Source organism: Vanessa tameamea, chromosome 9 (assembly GCF_037043105.1).
Source record: "Vanessa tameamea isolate UH-Manoa-2023 chromosome 9, ilVanTame1 primary haplotype, whole genome shotgun sequence".
In the NCBI taxonomy this organism is placed as follows: domain Eukaryota; kingdom Metazoa; phylum Arthropoda; class Insecta; order Lepidoptera; family Nymphalidae; genus Vanessa; species Vanessa tameamea.
The window spans coordinates 2,838,515-2,858,566 of NC_087317.1; the positions used below are offsets into that span (position 1 = coordinate 2,838,515).

General features: G+C 29.6%; 1 protein-coding gene across 1 annotated transcript in view; it reads right to left on the reverse strand.

Annotated features, from left to right (window-relative positions):
* Nucleotides 1-20,052, reverse strand: part of LOC113394873 (uncharacterized) — a 127,338-nt gene that overhangs the window by 52,217 nt on the left and 55,069 nt on the right. Inside the window, exon 2 of the mRNA XM_026632323.2 lies at nucleotides 5,607-5,776. Coding sequence (XP_026488108.1) covers nucleotides 5,607-5,776 — 170 coding nt within the window. The remainder of the gene's footprint in view (nucleotides 1-5,606; nucleotides 5,777-20,052) is intronic.

The window sequence follows — 20,052 nt, forward strand, 5'->3', positions numbered from 1 at the left end:
ATTCCATCATTAATAAAAAGAAACATTGTATGTTTCAATAATGAAGTGGCATTTTCAAGACATATGACGTATTGTATAATACTAAGGTTTTGAATAAATAAAATTTTATATATCTTTCAAAGAAACTCTTACTTTATATTAAATCTAAAACGACTTTAACCTTGAAATACATTTCTTAGCATTAAATTAAAAAAAAAAATGTAATTAAAAATAACATCTTATCTTAATCTTCAAACCGAAAAAGTAATGTTCAATCAGCGTAGGCCGTGTTAATGGCAAATCAAAAGTCAGTAGCAAAAGCAAAAGGTCGTAAATACTAAATCGGATACAATTACAGTTCGCTTAAGCAAAGCCAGGTCGTAAGGAAAAAACTTTTGATAATTCCGAATAATATCTTACTTTTGTATTATTTTCAAAACTATAAATTAAGTGTTGCTTTGCATAAAACTGAGCTATATTTTAAGATTTTTTATTTCTGTAAAATGAATTAATTCTTTTAAATTTTTTGTCTATACCTTACTATATAAAATAATAACATTTTTATCGAACAATATGTAACTTTCTATATTATATTATAATCCATATTATAACCAATTAAATAAATATATATTTAAAAAAAATCTAAACTGTATGTTAAAACTAAAATAATATATTTTTTATCTGTATAAATTTATTCATTCTCCATTCGTTTAGCGGACATCCTTAGTGAGGCCTCCATTTTAATTGTTCGTTCATCGAAAAATGGCGTTTTGAATGTCGGCAAAAGTGTTTTCGTTACTTTGAAAGTCAAATTTAAGTGGCTTTACGTAGTTAAGTGATATTGTTATATTAAAAGTGAGATATATTAATCAAGAACTGTTTGTAGTAAATCATAAAGCGAACTTATCAACAAAACACTCGTGATATTGAAAAGTACGGTTTGTTTTGGTTCTTTTCTATTCTCATTGGAATAGAGTATAAATTAACTTCGTTCGAAATAATGTATTAAATTGTGTTAGAAATACTTATTTATGTAGTTACATTTATATTATAATTATATATTTAATAAACTCATATTTTGTTATTGTATCTGATTTCATAAAAGTATAATCGATTTAAGAACGTCATTCGTATGGCTTTACAATATAATACAAGATGTTTTCCCGCGCAAAAGCATTATTAAAAATAAAAAGGGGAGTCGCGCATGGAATGAAATAGCTGATTTTTGTGAATTGGATATTTAAGTTCAGAACTATAATATTTATAAAATAAAACAAATAATAAATATATATTCTGTGTACTGGTGTATTTATTAATTGCATTATCGGCGAAAGAAGATGGTGGAGTATTCTGGAGTTAACACTATGAAACAAAATTCAGATGGAGCTTGCCAAGCAATAAAAATGAATATAATTGCCCAGAAACGAGTCTTTTGTTAATACGTCGTTTTGCATCCATTTGTTTGATTATTTGATCTGCAGAGTTAATTTCAAAGGAGATGATCACTTACTATTTAATATATACTCAAATTAGATTAGAGCAGAATTTAAATCAGATTGTATTACATATTATTCAAAAAAACATTGTAATACAAAAATATTCACCTGTTCAATGTATTTTGTCGTATAATCAAAATCCGCTAACCTATCACCTAGTAATCTGATGGCGACCGATTTATTATGATTATAATTCATTGTCCTGTATGCGTCACTTAAGCATTTGCCCTAAGGTTGAAAGTAAAAGAAAAATTTCCTTATGCTAACAGCTATGTCCGTGCTATCTGATCACTCAAAAAGTGCTAGTTATCCTTAGTATGACCAACTGGATTGACATTGCTAAATTCAAATATTTAGGCAATTATCTAATGAAACACATTTATAAACAAAAATTTAATTGATCTTTGTCTGTAGATCTACATATAAACTATATCTTTGAATTCAACAAAGTATATATATTTTTTAAATCAGTTTAGTTTATCGAATACCATTTTTCTAAAATCGCATAAAAAAATATCAGTTAATTCTAGAATATCAACAAAGAGATTTTAATTGCTACCATATTTCGGACTATTTTAGATGGACACGATACAATGTTGAACTCAATTCTGATGTTTGTTTCCCTTGAAATAGAAATTGCAAATTCTCTCTCCAAGCTCTATCAACTATCCATCATAAACATTTAGTAAAATACTAAAAATAAAACACACAATTTCAAACACAATTATTATAGAAATAAAAACAGCTTCCTTGAATCGACTTTAAAAAAAAGAAGTAAGTAATTCGGTTTTTTTATTTTTTATTTTTCTAACCTCTATCCCCATTTTGGAATATACATATGTAATACGTTATACATATGTATACATATATCCTACACGATCCTCGTTGAGTTTGTTAAAAAAATATCATCTGCGTAGAATACGGGATGTGTTTACAAAAATATTTTTTAAGAGTATTATTTTAAGTTTGTTTCTATTTTGTTATTTTTTTTTATGTTTTATATCAGCGCTTGCTGAGCCCAAAACATTCTGCCAAAGCCTCGTATAATTGAAATGACACACAGAAGATTTATCAACTGAACTACTGAAATTAACCGAAAGCTGTTAGTATTTATTATTAACGGGTAAACTTGTAAAAGTTGAGTTAAGCGGGTGTTTAGTTAAACACTGTTTTCTCTATTTCTGACATTGATTGGCTATTCAAAAGTACAGAGAAGCACAGTATTGTCTAACTAATTCCTCTAACCATAATAGTGTTACTTATTGTTCTGATTTAGCTTCAAATAAATTGAGCGTTTTGGTATATATACATTATTTGTTCATGTTCTATTTCAATAATGAACTAAAGATCAGTAGTGCAAATAAACACTGCTAAATCATTTGCTTATACTTATAGTTGTGTCCATTTGATTGATGACACGGAATACAAAAATAAAAATGGTAGACATTTCTCTTATTGATTTTAAATAGAAGAGCCGTCAAGTCACAGCCCTGGATGTCTACCTCGTAGTCTTATAGAAGTAATCGGTACTTCGGCGTCAGAGGCAGACGTGAGCGACAAGCATGACATGATTTAATTCAGCACTATCTACCACGGTGGCAGACGCTGTCCTTAATGTCTTATAATGCTCTTATGACTATTGATAAAGTCGGTTATATGAACAAATCATATAGAAATGGTGTTCTATAGCTCACGAGCCAAAATATTCCCACAATTCCAAAGTAAAAATGTTTAATTTTTTTATTCTCTTTTTCATATTCATGAATCATATTTGATTTAATATTTAGTTATTATAAACTTCGTATATATTTTTTCAATTAAAGTAACTAAAACGTATCAGAGTTACATAACGTGAACTAAAAATAACTTTATATTGTTCCATGAAACGCCTTTCAATGCTGCCAAAGTCCAAAGCAGTCATTCTTGTCGAGAAAAACTATTCGAAGTTACATTGGCCATTTTACTTCATCGCATTAACAGATAAACTCAAAATGTCGTACCAGACATACACTAGTCTCGTTACATTTTCCTTTTTAATATTTTTCAAGATAAACTGTAAATACAAACTTAGAATCTCAATAATGTTTGTGTGAAATTGAGGGTTAAAAGCAATCCTCTTTAGAAGTATTCAGTATGAAACTATTTCACATTATTCGTTGGATGTAAAACTGGCACAAAATATTGATTAACTCAGTTTCCAATAATCCTATCACCTTTGCAGTTTGCTGGCACAGCGCCAATGTTTGCTAAATAACCTAATCCAGTTTTAACTGGTTACTAGTTTTTACACAAAGTGGTTGACGTTTAAAATTTAATATCCTTACGGGCTGGCTGTTGTTACCATTACCGTACATAATCAAGGCTTGCGTAACGTTACTACGGAATCCCAAAAACTATTTCATCAGAAAGCAATTCCTTTTCTTGTCTCCATTTCGTTTTAGTAAGCTGTTATTCCGTATAGTGGCATTAAAACATTCATGACAAATTTTAACGATGCAATATATGTTGTAGTAATACAATTGTGTTACACAGACTTAGTAATATATAATACAACAAATACATTAATTATTTTTTTATATTTCATTACATTGCGAAATTGGTTTTAAAATACAAAACAGTATTTTTTGAAAATTGAAGAAAATTGATCGTCATTTGACGCCGAATTTTTATACTTGTATTTTTTTATTATTAGAAATGTTTTTCTCATGTAAAACATGGTCAATACTCAAATAGGGTATACCTTTTCAGTTTTACCATTGTTTACTGTAGGTTACTATATAATTTATTGAAAAATTATAAATATATAAACAGAAATTTTATAATATATTGGCATTTCATTATTTTCAAGACTAAGATAATTTTCTACCTTAACTTACACAGACTAGAATAAAAAAATATATTAAACGATTTAATTTATTGAAAACAATTCCAAATTTTGAAGATATATTCAATTGCATTATTCAAAATAAATCTAGCATAATTACTATAGTTGCGTAATTTTACCAAGACAGTTACTTTTTTTTTATTATATAGAAAGGCCGACTAATATAGGTAAGCGGCCACCACTGTCCATACTTCCATTCATCACCAATACACCATCAAGCATGAGAACCGAGATGTTATGTTTATTTTGCTTATAGCTACACTAGCTTACTCCAACTTTAAGCCGGAGCACAACCATAGTAAGTATTGTTGCTTTGAGGAAGAATATCTAATGAGTGAGTGGTACCTGTCCAGACGGGATTGCACAAGCCCGGTCACCAAGTCGAAGTAGTAACCAGATTGGAATACTTAAATAAACTCATTCGACTCAAACTATCCTTGAAATCTACTTATAGATTTGACAATGTTTGATCAACTACATTTCCTGAAATAGCTTATTGCAGTAACTAAGCAATTCCATGCCACAAGTTCACTAAATTAAGTAAACAGTTTCAAACCTAACTCGGATGCTTGTAGGGGAGTTTAGTATCAAGAAACGATGCTAGCAAACGTTACCTGGAAATTGGATTAGTGATGGACTTCGCTTTTAAAATCTAGACTCAAGTCCGTAATTCTTGTAGTTAAAAGAAAAAGAATATTGGTGTTCAACAAAGAACACTTCCTACTGTTAATTTAAAATTTTTGGTAGAGGATTATTTTGTTCGCGAGAAAATATGGAATAATATTAATGTTTCAGACATGCTGTGCATATGACGAATAAAATAAATACATTTTATTTAAGGAAACTTAAATAAAGTATAATAAATGTTAGTTGCAGAGAAATTCTTTAGCTATTACTATATTTGTGAGACTTGAAAACTTTTGCTCATTAATTTAAAAATATTCATACAGGCTGTTATACAAGTTGTTAAGTTTATTTTCCCCATATACCCTTTATATAACCCCACACATTAAATATATTAGAAAAAATATTTATGATAAAATACAAAACAGTCCAGTTCAGCCCTTTTCTCCTCTATTAGTCAAATGGTTTTCGAAAGAATACTTTAAAAAAAACCGAAGCATGCAAATTCAATGATGATTATGTTCATTTCGACCACTGAGCAAAAACTAGTTGGATTTAGATGAACTATTATCGTTATTGATTTATCGTTATTTGTTATATGAATCAGGCAATATTGTACTTACTTCTTGTGGTGTGTATCTGAATATCTCGTGTGTGCCTCTGTACCACTTGACGGAGTGAAGTGGAGGATCGAGTGGTTGTTTCGCGTAATGACAACGCAACTCGGCTTCTATTCTCGGATCTGCCCAACGTGGAACGTCCAAGAATGTTATCGTGTGGCATACACTGCGAGCTGCAAAGAAGATATTTGGATGAATAGTAATCATACTAATAATGTCGAGAGGTAAGTTTCTTTGTTTTTTTTCCAGATCAGACACTTTGTCAAGCCGTCTGTGTAGTAGTCAAATCTATACTAAGAGAGCCTTAAGTGACTGTTAAATGTATCTTAATATGGTAGCTAGATATGGTAAGAAAACTAATTGTAACAAACATATGATCTTTCACATGTAAACTATTTGTCAGATAAATTATGTTTCATAAAGTGATCAATCCATAATATCCATAATATCGTTAAAAAAAAAACAAAATTTACCAGTCAATAGAATACCGGGTGGTATTGGTCTATTGACTGGTAAATTTTGTTATATTGAAATAGTTTACACAAAAACTTATCACAACTTATATCTTACAGACTACTTACGTAAATACTTAAAAATGCGAATGATACTTAAAAATGCGGTTCTTTTGATAAACATTTTTGAAACGCTCAGAAATTCTGAATAGTTTAAAAGTAAAACATATAGTCTTAGTTTAATTACAGAGCTCACCAACTATGGCTAATTATATAAAATATAAAGTTTCGTCAGGTTTTCTATGATATCTCTAGAGTAATATAAAAAGAAAAACTCGTCTGGTCTTACAAGTTCCGAGCGAAGTTCTGTAGGATGTAAAACTCGCTGACTTTAGACATGATTCTATTTTCCAGACTTTCTACCTTGCAAGTTTAAAATTTTATCTCTTGTAAACACGAATTGAAATTTTAGTTCGAGTTTGAAACTGTTGAAGGAAACTAACAAATGATTTTCCTAGAACATTGATTTGGTCGATAGTTTAGTTTGTATATACTTAGATAAGTTTGGTATGTTAAGTTATAAAAAAACAAAACGTTTGCAAGTCGTTAAAACGTTACTCCTATCAACGTTACGTTTAATTTAACTAGAATTAAATTCATCAAACATAAATGTGTTAAGATTATTACCCAAAACTTAGATCCTATGAATTTTCGGGATTAAAATTTTCGGGTTTCTTGTATCACCTGACGACTTATAAACTAAAATTATAATTAAGATTTTACGTCGATCGGTTACGTCGCTGCGTGGTAAAGAATCTAACTTCGAATTGAAAATATTAGTAGCGATTAAATAAGAATATCACACGATCCTTCATAAATTAAATAGTAAATTCTAGAAGTTTATCTTATAAGCTTCGTATCTGATAACAAAAGACATGAAATAGCGGCCATTTGGAATTGAATAAGAGACATCAGACCTGACCTATTTATCTTGTACTAAAACTGTTTGCTTGAGGCTCAGATAAAGATATCAATCTATTATGCCAACAGTTTAGCTTGGATATAAAAAATATATTGCCAATTATATCTTCATATTATTTTAACTTTCTTATTCGAGATTTTGATTACTTTCATTGCTGTTATCAAAACTATTGTATTTCAAAAAATATATTTCTAACCTTACAGTCTTAATAATGAACATTGTATATTGTGGTAATATAAAAAATATATCTTATCCTTTATTAAGTTCTCTCATCTAAGGATCTCATCGTAGTTTTGTAAGAATAGGTCAAGTGAATCCTGATAACGCGACAGACCAACGTTTCTTTCGAATATTCAACAAAGAACTTGCTGCTTTGTTCATTTATCTAATAATTCTCCGTAAGCACTATAATCTTACTATAATCCTCTCTGTCATCTTAAGAAGATTAGTGCCAATGGTCGCAAAGCCAATTATTATAAGACTCATTTCGTTACTAAATACTTCGGCGTTAGCTGCTCGTTGTGTAAGAAAGAAATGTATTAATTTAATAAAATATATTCTGTCAACAAATTTATCACTTCAGAATTTTTAATGGTCAACTATATTAATTAGTCTCACGACTAATTAATGACACGTAACACTGACGCGCGACCAATTTTAGCGTCCCTATTTCATTCTTTTTGATTTTGTTCTTGTATGTACTACATACATGTTTATTAATTCATTTTCAACACGAAAAATTGCCTAAATATCCACTCTTATCTCTTTAGCTTTCCTTGTCTAGTCACAATCATAATTCAAGGATTAAATAAGTAACTATCAATCAATAATTTTTTTAATGAAATATGTTAATATCTTGAAAAAAATTTACCTTCATAAAAAATATTTATTTATTTATAATACAAAACTGTATACATATAATTACAGGACATGGTTGTCCTAATTCGATATTACAGTACGTTTATTAACAATATTTAAAATAAATCTCTACGTTATATATGATATAGACCAAGTTACTATAGTTGTGAGTTCACTCAGGCTGCAGGAAGTACGGGAGGAATATGGGAAATAATATCAGCAAAACGTAGAATGTGAACCAAATAGTTTTGTAGATTTTAAAGACTGCCATAAATTTATTTTAGAATGAAATAATTATAGTAAAATAGGAATGAAGTGTTCTGCAATTGGAACAATAATTGTATCGTAATATAAACAGGAGAACTTAACCATCACTGATCTGCCGCTTAAAGGGTGCCATTCCGTTTATAAGAAATTATATATAATCTGTACCCGCATTAAATTAAATCAAGCATCAAAGGAACCTAGAAACTGTTCTAGGAACCTTTGATGTTTGATGACGAGTACAGGCTTGTAATATGTAAACAACTCATTAAATTTAAAGACAGTTTTCTAGCAGATGTATTAAGGTGTGATATAACGCATCAGGATAATATGATAAAGTTTTAAAAATTTGGTAATAAAATTACACGTATATTTCTGTGCATCTAATAAAAGCAATTAGATATATTTACGAGTATGCTGTTATAAGAATTATAGTAAAAGAAAAGCAATTATTTAGTAATATTAAATATTACTGGATAAAACATAAAATAAAAAAGACTGGTTCTAGAACGAAATAATAAATTTGATTCAAAATCATTCGTTGCATATGCTTATGAAATATTAGATACGTTTTTCAATAAATTTAGTTTAGACAGATTTGGAAACAATTTCAAATTATTTAATAGTAAATGGCGAGGCGTTTAAGATGTTTAATTTTATTTTTTAATTATATTTAAACATTTTAAAAGATTAATTTTATATTTTTAATTACATATCTTTAAAAGTTCATATAAATGGTTAAAAACTTGAAATTATCTGGATGATCAAATCGCTGATAGAAGTGAGATAATACCAAATCTATTCGCTGATAATTTTCTCTCAGTTTGACTTTGTTCCTTGAAAGTACGATATAGATCGTGGAGACGATACTATTGATTGTGATTTTATCACGACGTAAACATTAACGTCATCCAAGTAATACGGCATGCCTTAAACTCAAATGGAATGCGAAATAATTTCAACTTGAAAAGAACAAATAAAACTGAAAAATACTGATATTACACACTGATAAATTATGACATTTATCATGTGACGAAAAGTTGAAGTACTTTGATATATTATAGTCATTATATCAACGTAGAAACTTTATAAGACTTGTGTGTAATTTTAAAGGCGTTATTAATAACATGGAGAAACGGCATCTCCATCGTTTCTTACCCCAATTTTACTGTAACATTCTCCACAATTACACATCAATTTTTAGGAATTTAAACAAAGGAACGAAAAAAAAAAATTAGATCTAAATCATTCCTTGTATAGGCTTTTGAAATATAACGTACGTTTTTTTATAAATTCAGTGCAGTTTTAGAGGCAATTTCTTTAATTAAAAGTGAAAATTTTGTTTTTTAATTATATTTGCAATTGCGTTCTAGCTTTGTTTTAATTATAGTTGTTAAGCGTATGTACAAAAATTAAATAAGTTTCGCTATAATTAAATTTTCACGTATTGAGTTAATAAACCTTCCTTAAATAAATAAACACGAAGTTTAATTACAATCTAAATTTCTGACATGGACACGGGTCACGGGTTGTGGGTACTAATTATAAAATTCAAACTTTACTAAATCGGGAAATCCAATTTCCTTTATCATATTTACAGAAACCGAAGTATGTTACTCGTCAGGCATTGCTATTCCAACTACGAGTATGTGCAACTGCGTGCGTTCCTGAACACAGGATTTTGACTTTTGACATGTGTAAGAGAAACCTGAAGCAAAACCAAGGACTACAATAAGATAAAAGTTGTGTAAATGCGTTTATTAAAAAATCTAAACTATAATTCAAATTCCCTTGAACCCTAAAAATTATGCAAGTTATCAAATTGTGTTACGTCAAGAGTATATATCCCTAAAAGAGTCCGTAAATGTAAAAAGCGACGTATTTTATTTGATTATATTTTCCTCCGTTCTTTAATAAGAATACGTATTATAATGAAGTGATAATGATTATTAGTTTATATCAAATTCGGAGAGAAGAAAATTTCTCGTCCAACGATAGCAGTGACACTTTAACGGTGAATATAAAGTTTTAATAGATGTTTAAATTATATTTTGTATGAAATATTTCACTTAAACTTTTGGTGTACCGAAAATGTTTTGAGAAATAGTTTCAACTAAAATATGTTTGACAAGTATGTATATGTATATTAAGCTTATAAATGTTTTGAAATATTAGTATTTTAAAAGTTACCTACTAAGTTTTTTTCGTAAATCACTTTATTCTTAAGAAATGTAGATAAAGTCGACCAGGTCCATAGAATTTTGGACCTGATTTGTAAAGATTTTGTCGAACAATAGTTAATAATATTAGTAAAAGTACTTTTGAGTTTTGAGAAATAATACCTACTTCAAATTAAAATTATGAAAAGTAGCAACATAGATTAATTATTATTAAAAAAAATAATTGTGCTCCTCGAATATTACGAACTTTTCTCTTGTTCGTGTTCTCTGATTACATCTGCCCCTGAAAAGATTGATCCAATCCAATTTATACAATAAATAAATAGTATATAGATCGATAATAAATTATAATAAAGGTATACATAACAATAGAGTTATGGAGATATTAATACAAATATTAAAAAAAAATGCTGTAAATTTTGATTACTTTTAAATAAAATATACAAACAAATATACGACAGAAATGTCGCCACAAACTATTCTACAAGAATCAACAGAAAACGGAACTTGTGTTTTTACGAAAAGCTTTATATGAAAATTATTCTCTTCAGTGTATAAATAATTTTGCTTCTATTTTCCCCATTCTGCATAACTCACATTTGAGATACGAATTATTGTGTCACAATGCGCAGATTCTCATAAATTACCATAGCCAAGAGTTATTATATGCCCTAGAGTATCGCTTGAAAATGGTATACATTTTTATACTAAAAAAACTTTTATCACTTGACATTATAAAACAAAGTTCTCGCTTCAAGCGTTTTATTAATTTTTTAAATATTAAATATATATTGACAATTATGTTTCAATCGTCGCAAGTCGCAAAAGTTTTTCGGCGGACGTGATGTTATTTCCTTTTACTCATAATAGAAATATAGATATACGAACTAAGTGATATTATTACTGCAAGACAATATAATATATAAGATTTTAAATTAACATGGTTATTTTTATTACTAACATTATCTAAAACGGGATATTTACCATGTTTTTTATTTTTATTTGGTGGAGCTCGATATTTCGACATTATCTACGAATGTCTTGTTCACGAGACTGTATAATATAATATATTATTGACAGTCTATTTCAACCAAATACTACGGACAAGCACCACCGAATTTTCACTTGCTTAGTTGGTGTAAATAATCCATCATGTATTCGCCGGTTTAGAAATAAATTATGATAAATTTATTTTTTAACATTGACTCTAGTCAGTCCAGAGTTCAAGAGTCGTGTTATTTGGAGGAGTGACATAATATAATAAATATTTCCATAAATGTACAACAGACTTTACCCAGTGGAGTACAGCTTTAACACAGTGGAAACCTTCAGAAAGGTACCGGGGCCCTTGGGAGGGGACGACGACTGGTTTATGTGGGAATCCTACGCACTAAAACCATTTCAATGGCCGTCCTGGGCACGGATCGGAGAGGCTGCGGGATCGTGTCGATATAACGCATCCGTGGTCCCTCCCGTGCGGGGCACCTCTCGTGAATCGGCGGAGTTCTCCTTAGGAGACAGCATTAACTCCCGTTCTCATAATGCAATTATTAACATTTCAGATCACAGCTTTGAATAATTATTGTAACGGTAATTTAATTAAATTAAAATAGGCACATTATTTAATTATGCTTATAATTCCTAATCTATAGTTGTGTTAAAGTGGTTTTTAGTTGACATTGTTAATTATACAAATTAAATTACGTTAAAATATTTAATAATATATATACATATATAATAATAAAAAATAACATTCATTTTCAAATTATATTTATTAATAATTATTAATATTTTTTAAGTAACGATTACGTTTCGAATCTACTTGAAATTGAAATTAAATATAATTGAAAGGCACATCATACATTTCAATGATCCGACAGACGCATGTCATTTCCAATTCTTACAATTCTATATCTGTGTATATTACAAAGCGTTTCGCGATGCAATTTAGTTTTTATGAGACTTTTATACGAGCTCTGTATATGAAATTATATTTATAGTACAGGGTAAAATTTACGAAAATTAAATGCACTCTAACATTTTAATTAAGCATACTAAAAATATAGTAAATAAACTTAAGTTGATATATATGTATATGATAACGTGAAATGAGTAAATGGGTTACATACATAATGGTATAAAAGCACACAAGAATCATATTTATTATTATTAGAAATGTGTACATATAATTTCATACACACTCATTTTTAACAAGTTCTTATTTACAAAAGAAAAATTTCATAAATTGTTCTTATTTTTGATGTTTCATTGTTTTTTTCACTCAGGTTGTTTAATTTACTTTCGCATAATTACTGCCTGATAAGCTTCGGTCCCTATGACTAAACTCCCAATTAAAATTAATGTTAAATATTACTAGAGTAGAGAATTCATAAAGAAAACAAGATCACTTCTAGTGTTTAAAAAAGAAGGAACCATTTCTAACAATGCCATAAATCTGACTTGTTATGTTTTGTCGGTCTGTAATCTCACTGACTTTTTTTGGGAACAGTATTATCAACTTCGGCCGGTATATTACGTCTGGATTAAATGATTCTAATTACAAATACAATTTCAATATTATTGACAATTTTTTTTTTTATTTCATTTCCAGTTTAAGAGTATCTTTGTTATTTACATAATCGAGTGCAGTGTATTTAATCACAGATTATTACAAAGTACTTTAAGGCTTATTTTAGTTTAGGGTAAACCATTTAAAACACAGATCGATTTTAAATAATTGTATTTCATAGATAAAAGCCACACATAGCTATTATTATATATTATTATTCATGCCATTTCCAGTTGTTTTTTTTCTTAGCTCATAAAATGTAACGTACAACGTCACGCACTTCATTTCCCTGTTATTATTTCACGCGATTTCTTTCATAACCACTGTATTAATATTTATGACGTCACAAAATGGAGGTTAAAAGAGCCTTTAAACTTTGTTCGAAAAGGCGTGCACTAAAAGCTTTCACGTTTCGACCAAGTTTATTTATTGTAAAAACGTCTGATTTATTTCGGAAGTAAAATATTCATCGTTGTGAAAAGCAAATATTTTTTTACATCAGACTCGTATATTATTTGAAAGATGAAAGTGAATCGAAAGCAAGGATTTTTATATACAAAAAAATATTCAATTTAGCTTAAGCTTTAAAAATATAATACCAATCCAGGATACACAGAACAGAGATACGTAACATATGCATATTATGTCTCAATATATGTATGCGCGCGCCCTTCCAGGTGGAACCGCATTCCATATGCAAAAAACTGATGAGCGAATTGTAGTATAATGGAAAGTTGTTTGACAATTCTCTTCTATTGTCTAATAAAATATTGGAATAAAACACTGACGGACACATAAACTGCATCAAAGTTTAGGATTACTTTCGAATTAATATATTTGATAAATATGCATACTTTTTAGATTAAATGAAAATGTCGAGACTGTCTTAATTATAACAAAAAAAAAAAAACAAAATTTAAAAAAAGAACTGCTGTACAAGTTAGAATTATAGCCTGGAAAATTAAAATTATGTATAGTCTCAAATTCGTGTGTTATGAGAGCAAAGTTTGAAATTATTTATTTCTGTTTTTATTTAATTTCCAATTTAAATTATTGTTACCAATAGTATTGATTATTAGTTTATTAAACTGAACGAAACATTCGAAACCATAAATATGGATACTTCGTCCGAACAAGCCGCTCAAATTGTGGTGTGTTCCTTTTGGAGGCGGTTCGTGTATCGTATGCGACATTTCGATGATCGAGCGAACAGAACTTGCATTCATCGATATGGTTCAAATACATTCGTTCATTGTAAATTTTTTAATATGAATTTTCAATTAAAATAACGACACCACTGAATTTTCATGTGCTTAATTTGTGTTCATAATTCATCTCGTGCTCAGCGGTGAAGGAAAACATCGTGAGGAAACCTGCATGTGTCTAATTTCAACGAAATTCTGCCACATGTGTATTCCACCAACCCGCATTGGAGCAGCGTGGTGGAATATGCTCCAAAACTTTCTCCTCAAATGGAGAGGAGGCCTTAGCCCAGCAGTGGGAAATTTACAGGCTGCTAATGTAAAATGTAATGTAATACACTTTCTTTTTGTCTATTTTCTCAACCGTAAGGGCGGTTCATCACTGACAGCACTCACCTGTAATGTAAGAAAGTATTCGATTTTGAGCTTTAGCTTACAGTGCTGCCTCAATGATTGACGAGCTCAGTTATTTTCAATCACTCGTGTAATGCTCGAATCTGAACTGTTACAATACAGGTAAATTCTTCCGATGAAGCATCGCCCTAAGGTTGCCCATATGGTCGGATACATATGCGGCAGTTATCGAACACGTGCAGGTTTTCTCACAATTTTTTCTTTCAGCATTCGTTGTTTCATATCTACTTTTATTGTAAGATAATTACGATAAAAATACTCATTATTGTATAACAATAAACTAAGAAATAAATATAATCAAAATAGATGTATAGGCGGCTTTAACGTTATATAAACAATAATAAAATCAAAACTTATTTTAAAGGGAAAATGATCTAGAAACTCACGCAAGATATGTCCAAAAACGAGATATATTGGTTAATAAAAACTTAGATATCTGGTTAACAAATGTTTAACTGTGATCATTTGTCTATAACTATACTAATACTAGCATAGAGGTCTATGATGCTCAAGCTTTGTTTCATTTATCCGACTAAAAATACTTCGGATTTATAACGTATTGTTGTTTGTTATTTTTAATTAAATCATATCCGTTTTAGTTTGATAACAAATTGATATTGATTGATTGCTCGACCATTTATCATAAAAATCTAACGAGTTGCCATCTTCTTCCTTTTATAGTGAACAAGTTTATAAAATGCACTAAAAATTATTATTAAACAGGTAACTGGAAGAAAACTTAAAAGTACATAAACCCTGTAAATATCGCATTGGTGGGTTTGGACCTCCTCTCCTTTCGTAGAGCAACTTATTACATTAAGCTCAAATGTGGGATGGAAACATCACATATGTTTCATCATGATCATCAAACATCGCAGTTTCGGATATGACACATGATTGTTTCCTCACGATATTTTCCTGAACCCATCGTAGCAATCATCGTTCAAGGTTCAAGTTTTCCGGGCTACCTCGGCTCAAGAAATTCAAACAAACATTTATTCATTAAGCGAGTAGTTGAATGTTCAGACATAATTACCTTCGAATTATAAATTCATGATATTCAGAGCGGCATTAGTTAAAATTTCAAGGAACTCCCGTTTTGAGTAAATTATTTTGCAAATGTATTCCGACCTGCGACGATCTGTAACATCTAGTGTGACAAGGACAGCGAGTTAATTGAAGAGAGAAAGAATTATCATATTAATATTTTAGAGGAAGGTTTGCTTTGTATATTGCTTTCCTCATTTTCATGTCTTCATAGCTTTCATAATCACATACTTATAGTTAGTTTCTGTTTTATCAATAAATAAATATCAGAACATAATTATTTGGATATCTTTCATTCTTTATCAGTGGAAAGGAAGAAAGGCTTAAACGCCAATATGGTAATTTTGGGAAAAAGAAATTTAAGCAAAAACTATAAACCTCATTTCTTAAAAGCACAAATTTGGCGCTTCAATTCTTCTTCCTTAATCACGGTATAGTGATTAAATATGTGCGCTAACCCAAGTATACTCTAGTCCGATGGGACGATAATTCGACACGATCGGATAAGTAAGACGACATTACGTGCTCTTCGAAGTAAGTTTGTGTACTCTTACAAACATAACATCTTACAATTTTCAAGTTGCTGCTGAGTTATCGCACGTTGCCTGATCAAGAGATTGAACCCAGAACCTCAAGATCTGCATCATTTTAAGCTAGCCACTAGATCAACGAGGCATTCGAATTATTTTAATATTGAAATTATTGTTTTATGTATTTACATTTAGTAAAGTTGTTACTTTACTGTAAACGTCATACTGCTTGGTTAAAACCTCTTTTACCTTTGATGATTTAGAGCTATTCCACTTCGCTCCTCCAATGCAGGATAAGATAAACACATGTGGCGGAATTTCATAGAAATTGGACATATTCTGGTTTTCTCAAGGCGTTTGTTTCACCGCCGATCACGAAATAAAAAACAAACTAAGCACTTGGGAATCCAGTTAACCTTGCATGTGTTTGAACCTGCAATCATCAGGCAAAACGTTCTAAACACAGGGCCATCTGAGATCGCGATAACATCTACGAGGATCATATCCAATTTATATTTAAGAAAGTTACAAAAACAATTAAATTAAGGCGTTATTCCGGGACTGACATTTACTTAATAAGAACAAGTCGTCTTGCCCGGCTTTTTAATTAAAAAATATTTCGCTCGGTTTTATTTTTCGATTGTTCTTACAAATAAATCCTGAATAAGTCCATATTTGTCTATCGCGTCTCCGTCTATTTTGAGGGCCCGGAAATGACGTCATAGTTTGCAGTTCAAACTTTCAGTTCATAATATATCATCGTATGTATACTTAAATTGAATAAATATTAATTGTAAATTTATGATATTTTTCGTGAATATATTGGTCCATTTATTAAAGTTTTTAATTTAAATTTTACACGCTTATCCAATAATTGATTTAAAAATACGTTTCAATTTTGCATGAAATTTGTCACGTCAATAGTCCTACTTAAATATGAGTGGAATCACATTTGATTATAAAATAAAATGATATACTAAAAACGCGTTGCACATTCTGGTATAAGTTTACATATCTATGTATGTATATTGGTTTAGTTGTTTTTTAGTAATGTATTATAAAAAGAAGTTTCCTCATTTATTTATATAGATAGTTTTATAGCTCTCAATATGCTGCTCACAATATCGATGTGTGACTATCGTGTAGCATTACTTAAGTTACGGCCTCACTTGTGCGATACAGCGAGTTAATAGGAAATATGACTGACTACGCACACTGTTAATCAATCAAGTGTGACTGTTGCTGATTAAAGCCCGTCAAAATATTTTTCCTGACATTCCGGCTGTTACATAAGTTACTAATAAATATAAGTTTACTACGAAATAAGTATCATTCGAGTATCAAACAAATCCATTTATTCTTAAAATTGGTTCAGACACTTCAAAAAAAGAACGCAACTGATCTATAGATAGATAACTCTGTGCATTGAACAGTGCTTTAATTTATCCGTAAAATAAATAATCGATTTAAAATATTATCGCGTGAAATCGATTGATTGTATTTTATCAATGTAAATAAAACTAAACTTAATATGTAAGTGACATTTCATTATCAATTCCATCAAAATATGTCCTTTTATCGCAAGCCTCAAGACGAATACAGGCGCCATTGTATTGAAAATCTCATTTCTTGCACGAGTTTGTGATTATAAATCGGGTCCTATTTTTATCGATATCGATATTTTTGCTAGCATTCAGATGTAAATGATAAAAGCTCAATATAGCGCGATAAATGAAAAAAAACGTAGGTTTTTTTATATAAAATAAATTGAGTGTGATAAAAATTGAAAGTGAATTAAGCATTGCTATAAATTTTATTTATATTACGAGATATTTTGTCACGGTTCGATTTTTAAAACCGAAAACTAACAATATTGTGTTTAAAAGATCTAGTCATTTTAGCGTTCGGCCCAAACGGCTTAAACTAATATTTACTTTCATCTATATAAACACATTAACGTGATATTATAAATAACACGATTATTTATTAAATCCAATCGTATTTGTAACATATATCAATATTGAATATTATCTGTGGTGACATGATAATGAAGTACAAACTACAATGTAATGTTTGCGAAAATTTATTAAGTGAAACGAATAAAGTAATTAATTTAATAATTAACATATTAAATACATTTCAACAATACGAAATTATTAAATCAGCGCTATTAATTATAAAAAAAAAATTCGGAATAAAATATTCGTTTATCATTGTAATGATACGTCGTTTTGTTCCACTGCTGAGCAACTGCAAGTAAGAAATCATATAGTGCTAGAATTTTTTTCTCAACCGTTACATATGTATAGAACGTTGGATTTAAAATCGATCTTGTAATTTCAAAATTAGAACAATTACGAGTGAGTTTAAAAATTAGCGTCGCAAATATTTCATTCAGTTAGACAGACGAGTAAATAGGCAACCTAATAATAAGTGGTCCAATTCATCCAAAAACAAAACGCGTTACAACATCAATGCACCGCCAACTGATCTAAGATACTGCCTCCCTATTCTCTGTACGCTCATTACGCTGGCTCAATTACTCTTCAAAGCCGAATACAGCAATACCGAGCTACTTTGAGGATATTCTTTACTTGGTGTTACGGCCCGTCTGGGTAGGTACCACCCATAATTTTTCGGCAAAGGGCAATAAATAGCACAGAGACATAACATCTTAGATCCCAAGGTTCCCAAATGGATAATATTTCTTACAGTAATCTCATCAGTATCATCAGCTTAACACCACGCATCATAAGGTGGCCTAGCTATTTTTATTCATATTTATCTGAAAATAAGATCTCGTAAGCATACATTGCACCCAGTGTAGTTTCACAAAAATATGGATTCACAGAAATCATACACATCGTTGATACGATGCCTCACGATGTTCACTGATCACTAGACGAATTGTACACACGAATGCTCTCAGGAGTATATAACTCAGTGACGTTCGAATGTATACCACTCTTAAACATTAACTTAAAGCAATGTAATCCATAATGTAATAAATGTATCAAGTTTATGATTATTTCAATAAAATAAATTTAATACAAAATCATAAGCTAAACTTATTAAACAGCTCCAACAAACTGTGGACAGTCCTCTGGAGGTGCTGGGATGGTGCACACGTATTAATAAAGTAGGTTTAAGAATTATTGTAATTGATCGCTTTGTTTTTTTACGATGGTGTGTTTTAAATTAAATAATTGCTTAATTCAAATTAATATAATGTTAAAAAAAACGTAAAGTAATTGTTTTGTTATTTTTTAAATTATTATTATTTTAAAATCTGTAATTATTAATTATTGTATTGTATTTTAAAACTTCTAAAGTGAAGATGTAATTGTTTTGTTGTTAAATTTTGTAAATGTACTAATACTAGATTTTTAAGAAAGCATTGTTTTAATAACACTACATGGGGTAGTCCCAAAATAAAAGTTTATTATTATTATTAAATTTTTGTTATATTTTTCATTTATCGATTATCTACCTTTTAATTGAACAATTTTAAATTAAGAATGAGAAATTTGAAACAAGGCTAATTGGTTCCATAATCATGTATATAATAATAACCATTACAAATCCAGTTTAAAATAAGCAAAATTAAAGTCTAATACGAAAATGGAAACCGTAGACAATAAAATCATAAAGGCAGATAGACTTTACGATGTCAAAAATATAACAATCAACACGAATCGTATTTCAAGAGACCTAAAAATATCATCTCCGAAATAACGAACTGACAGACCATTATGAGAAAAATGTACCGTCACCATACTCATACGCCGGGTGATGAAACAATAAATCACGTGAGGCTGCCTATCAATTCAACGCCATATTTTATGACAACGATCGGCTGCGATATTTCGAAGCGTTTGAAACATGATGGTCGTTTATACGAAAATATACTGAGTTTTTGACTTTAACAGTAATGTATATTAAGATATAAAA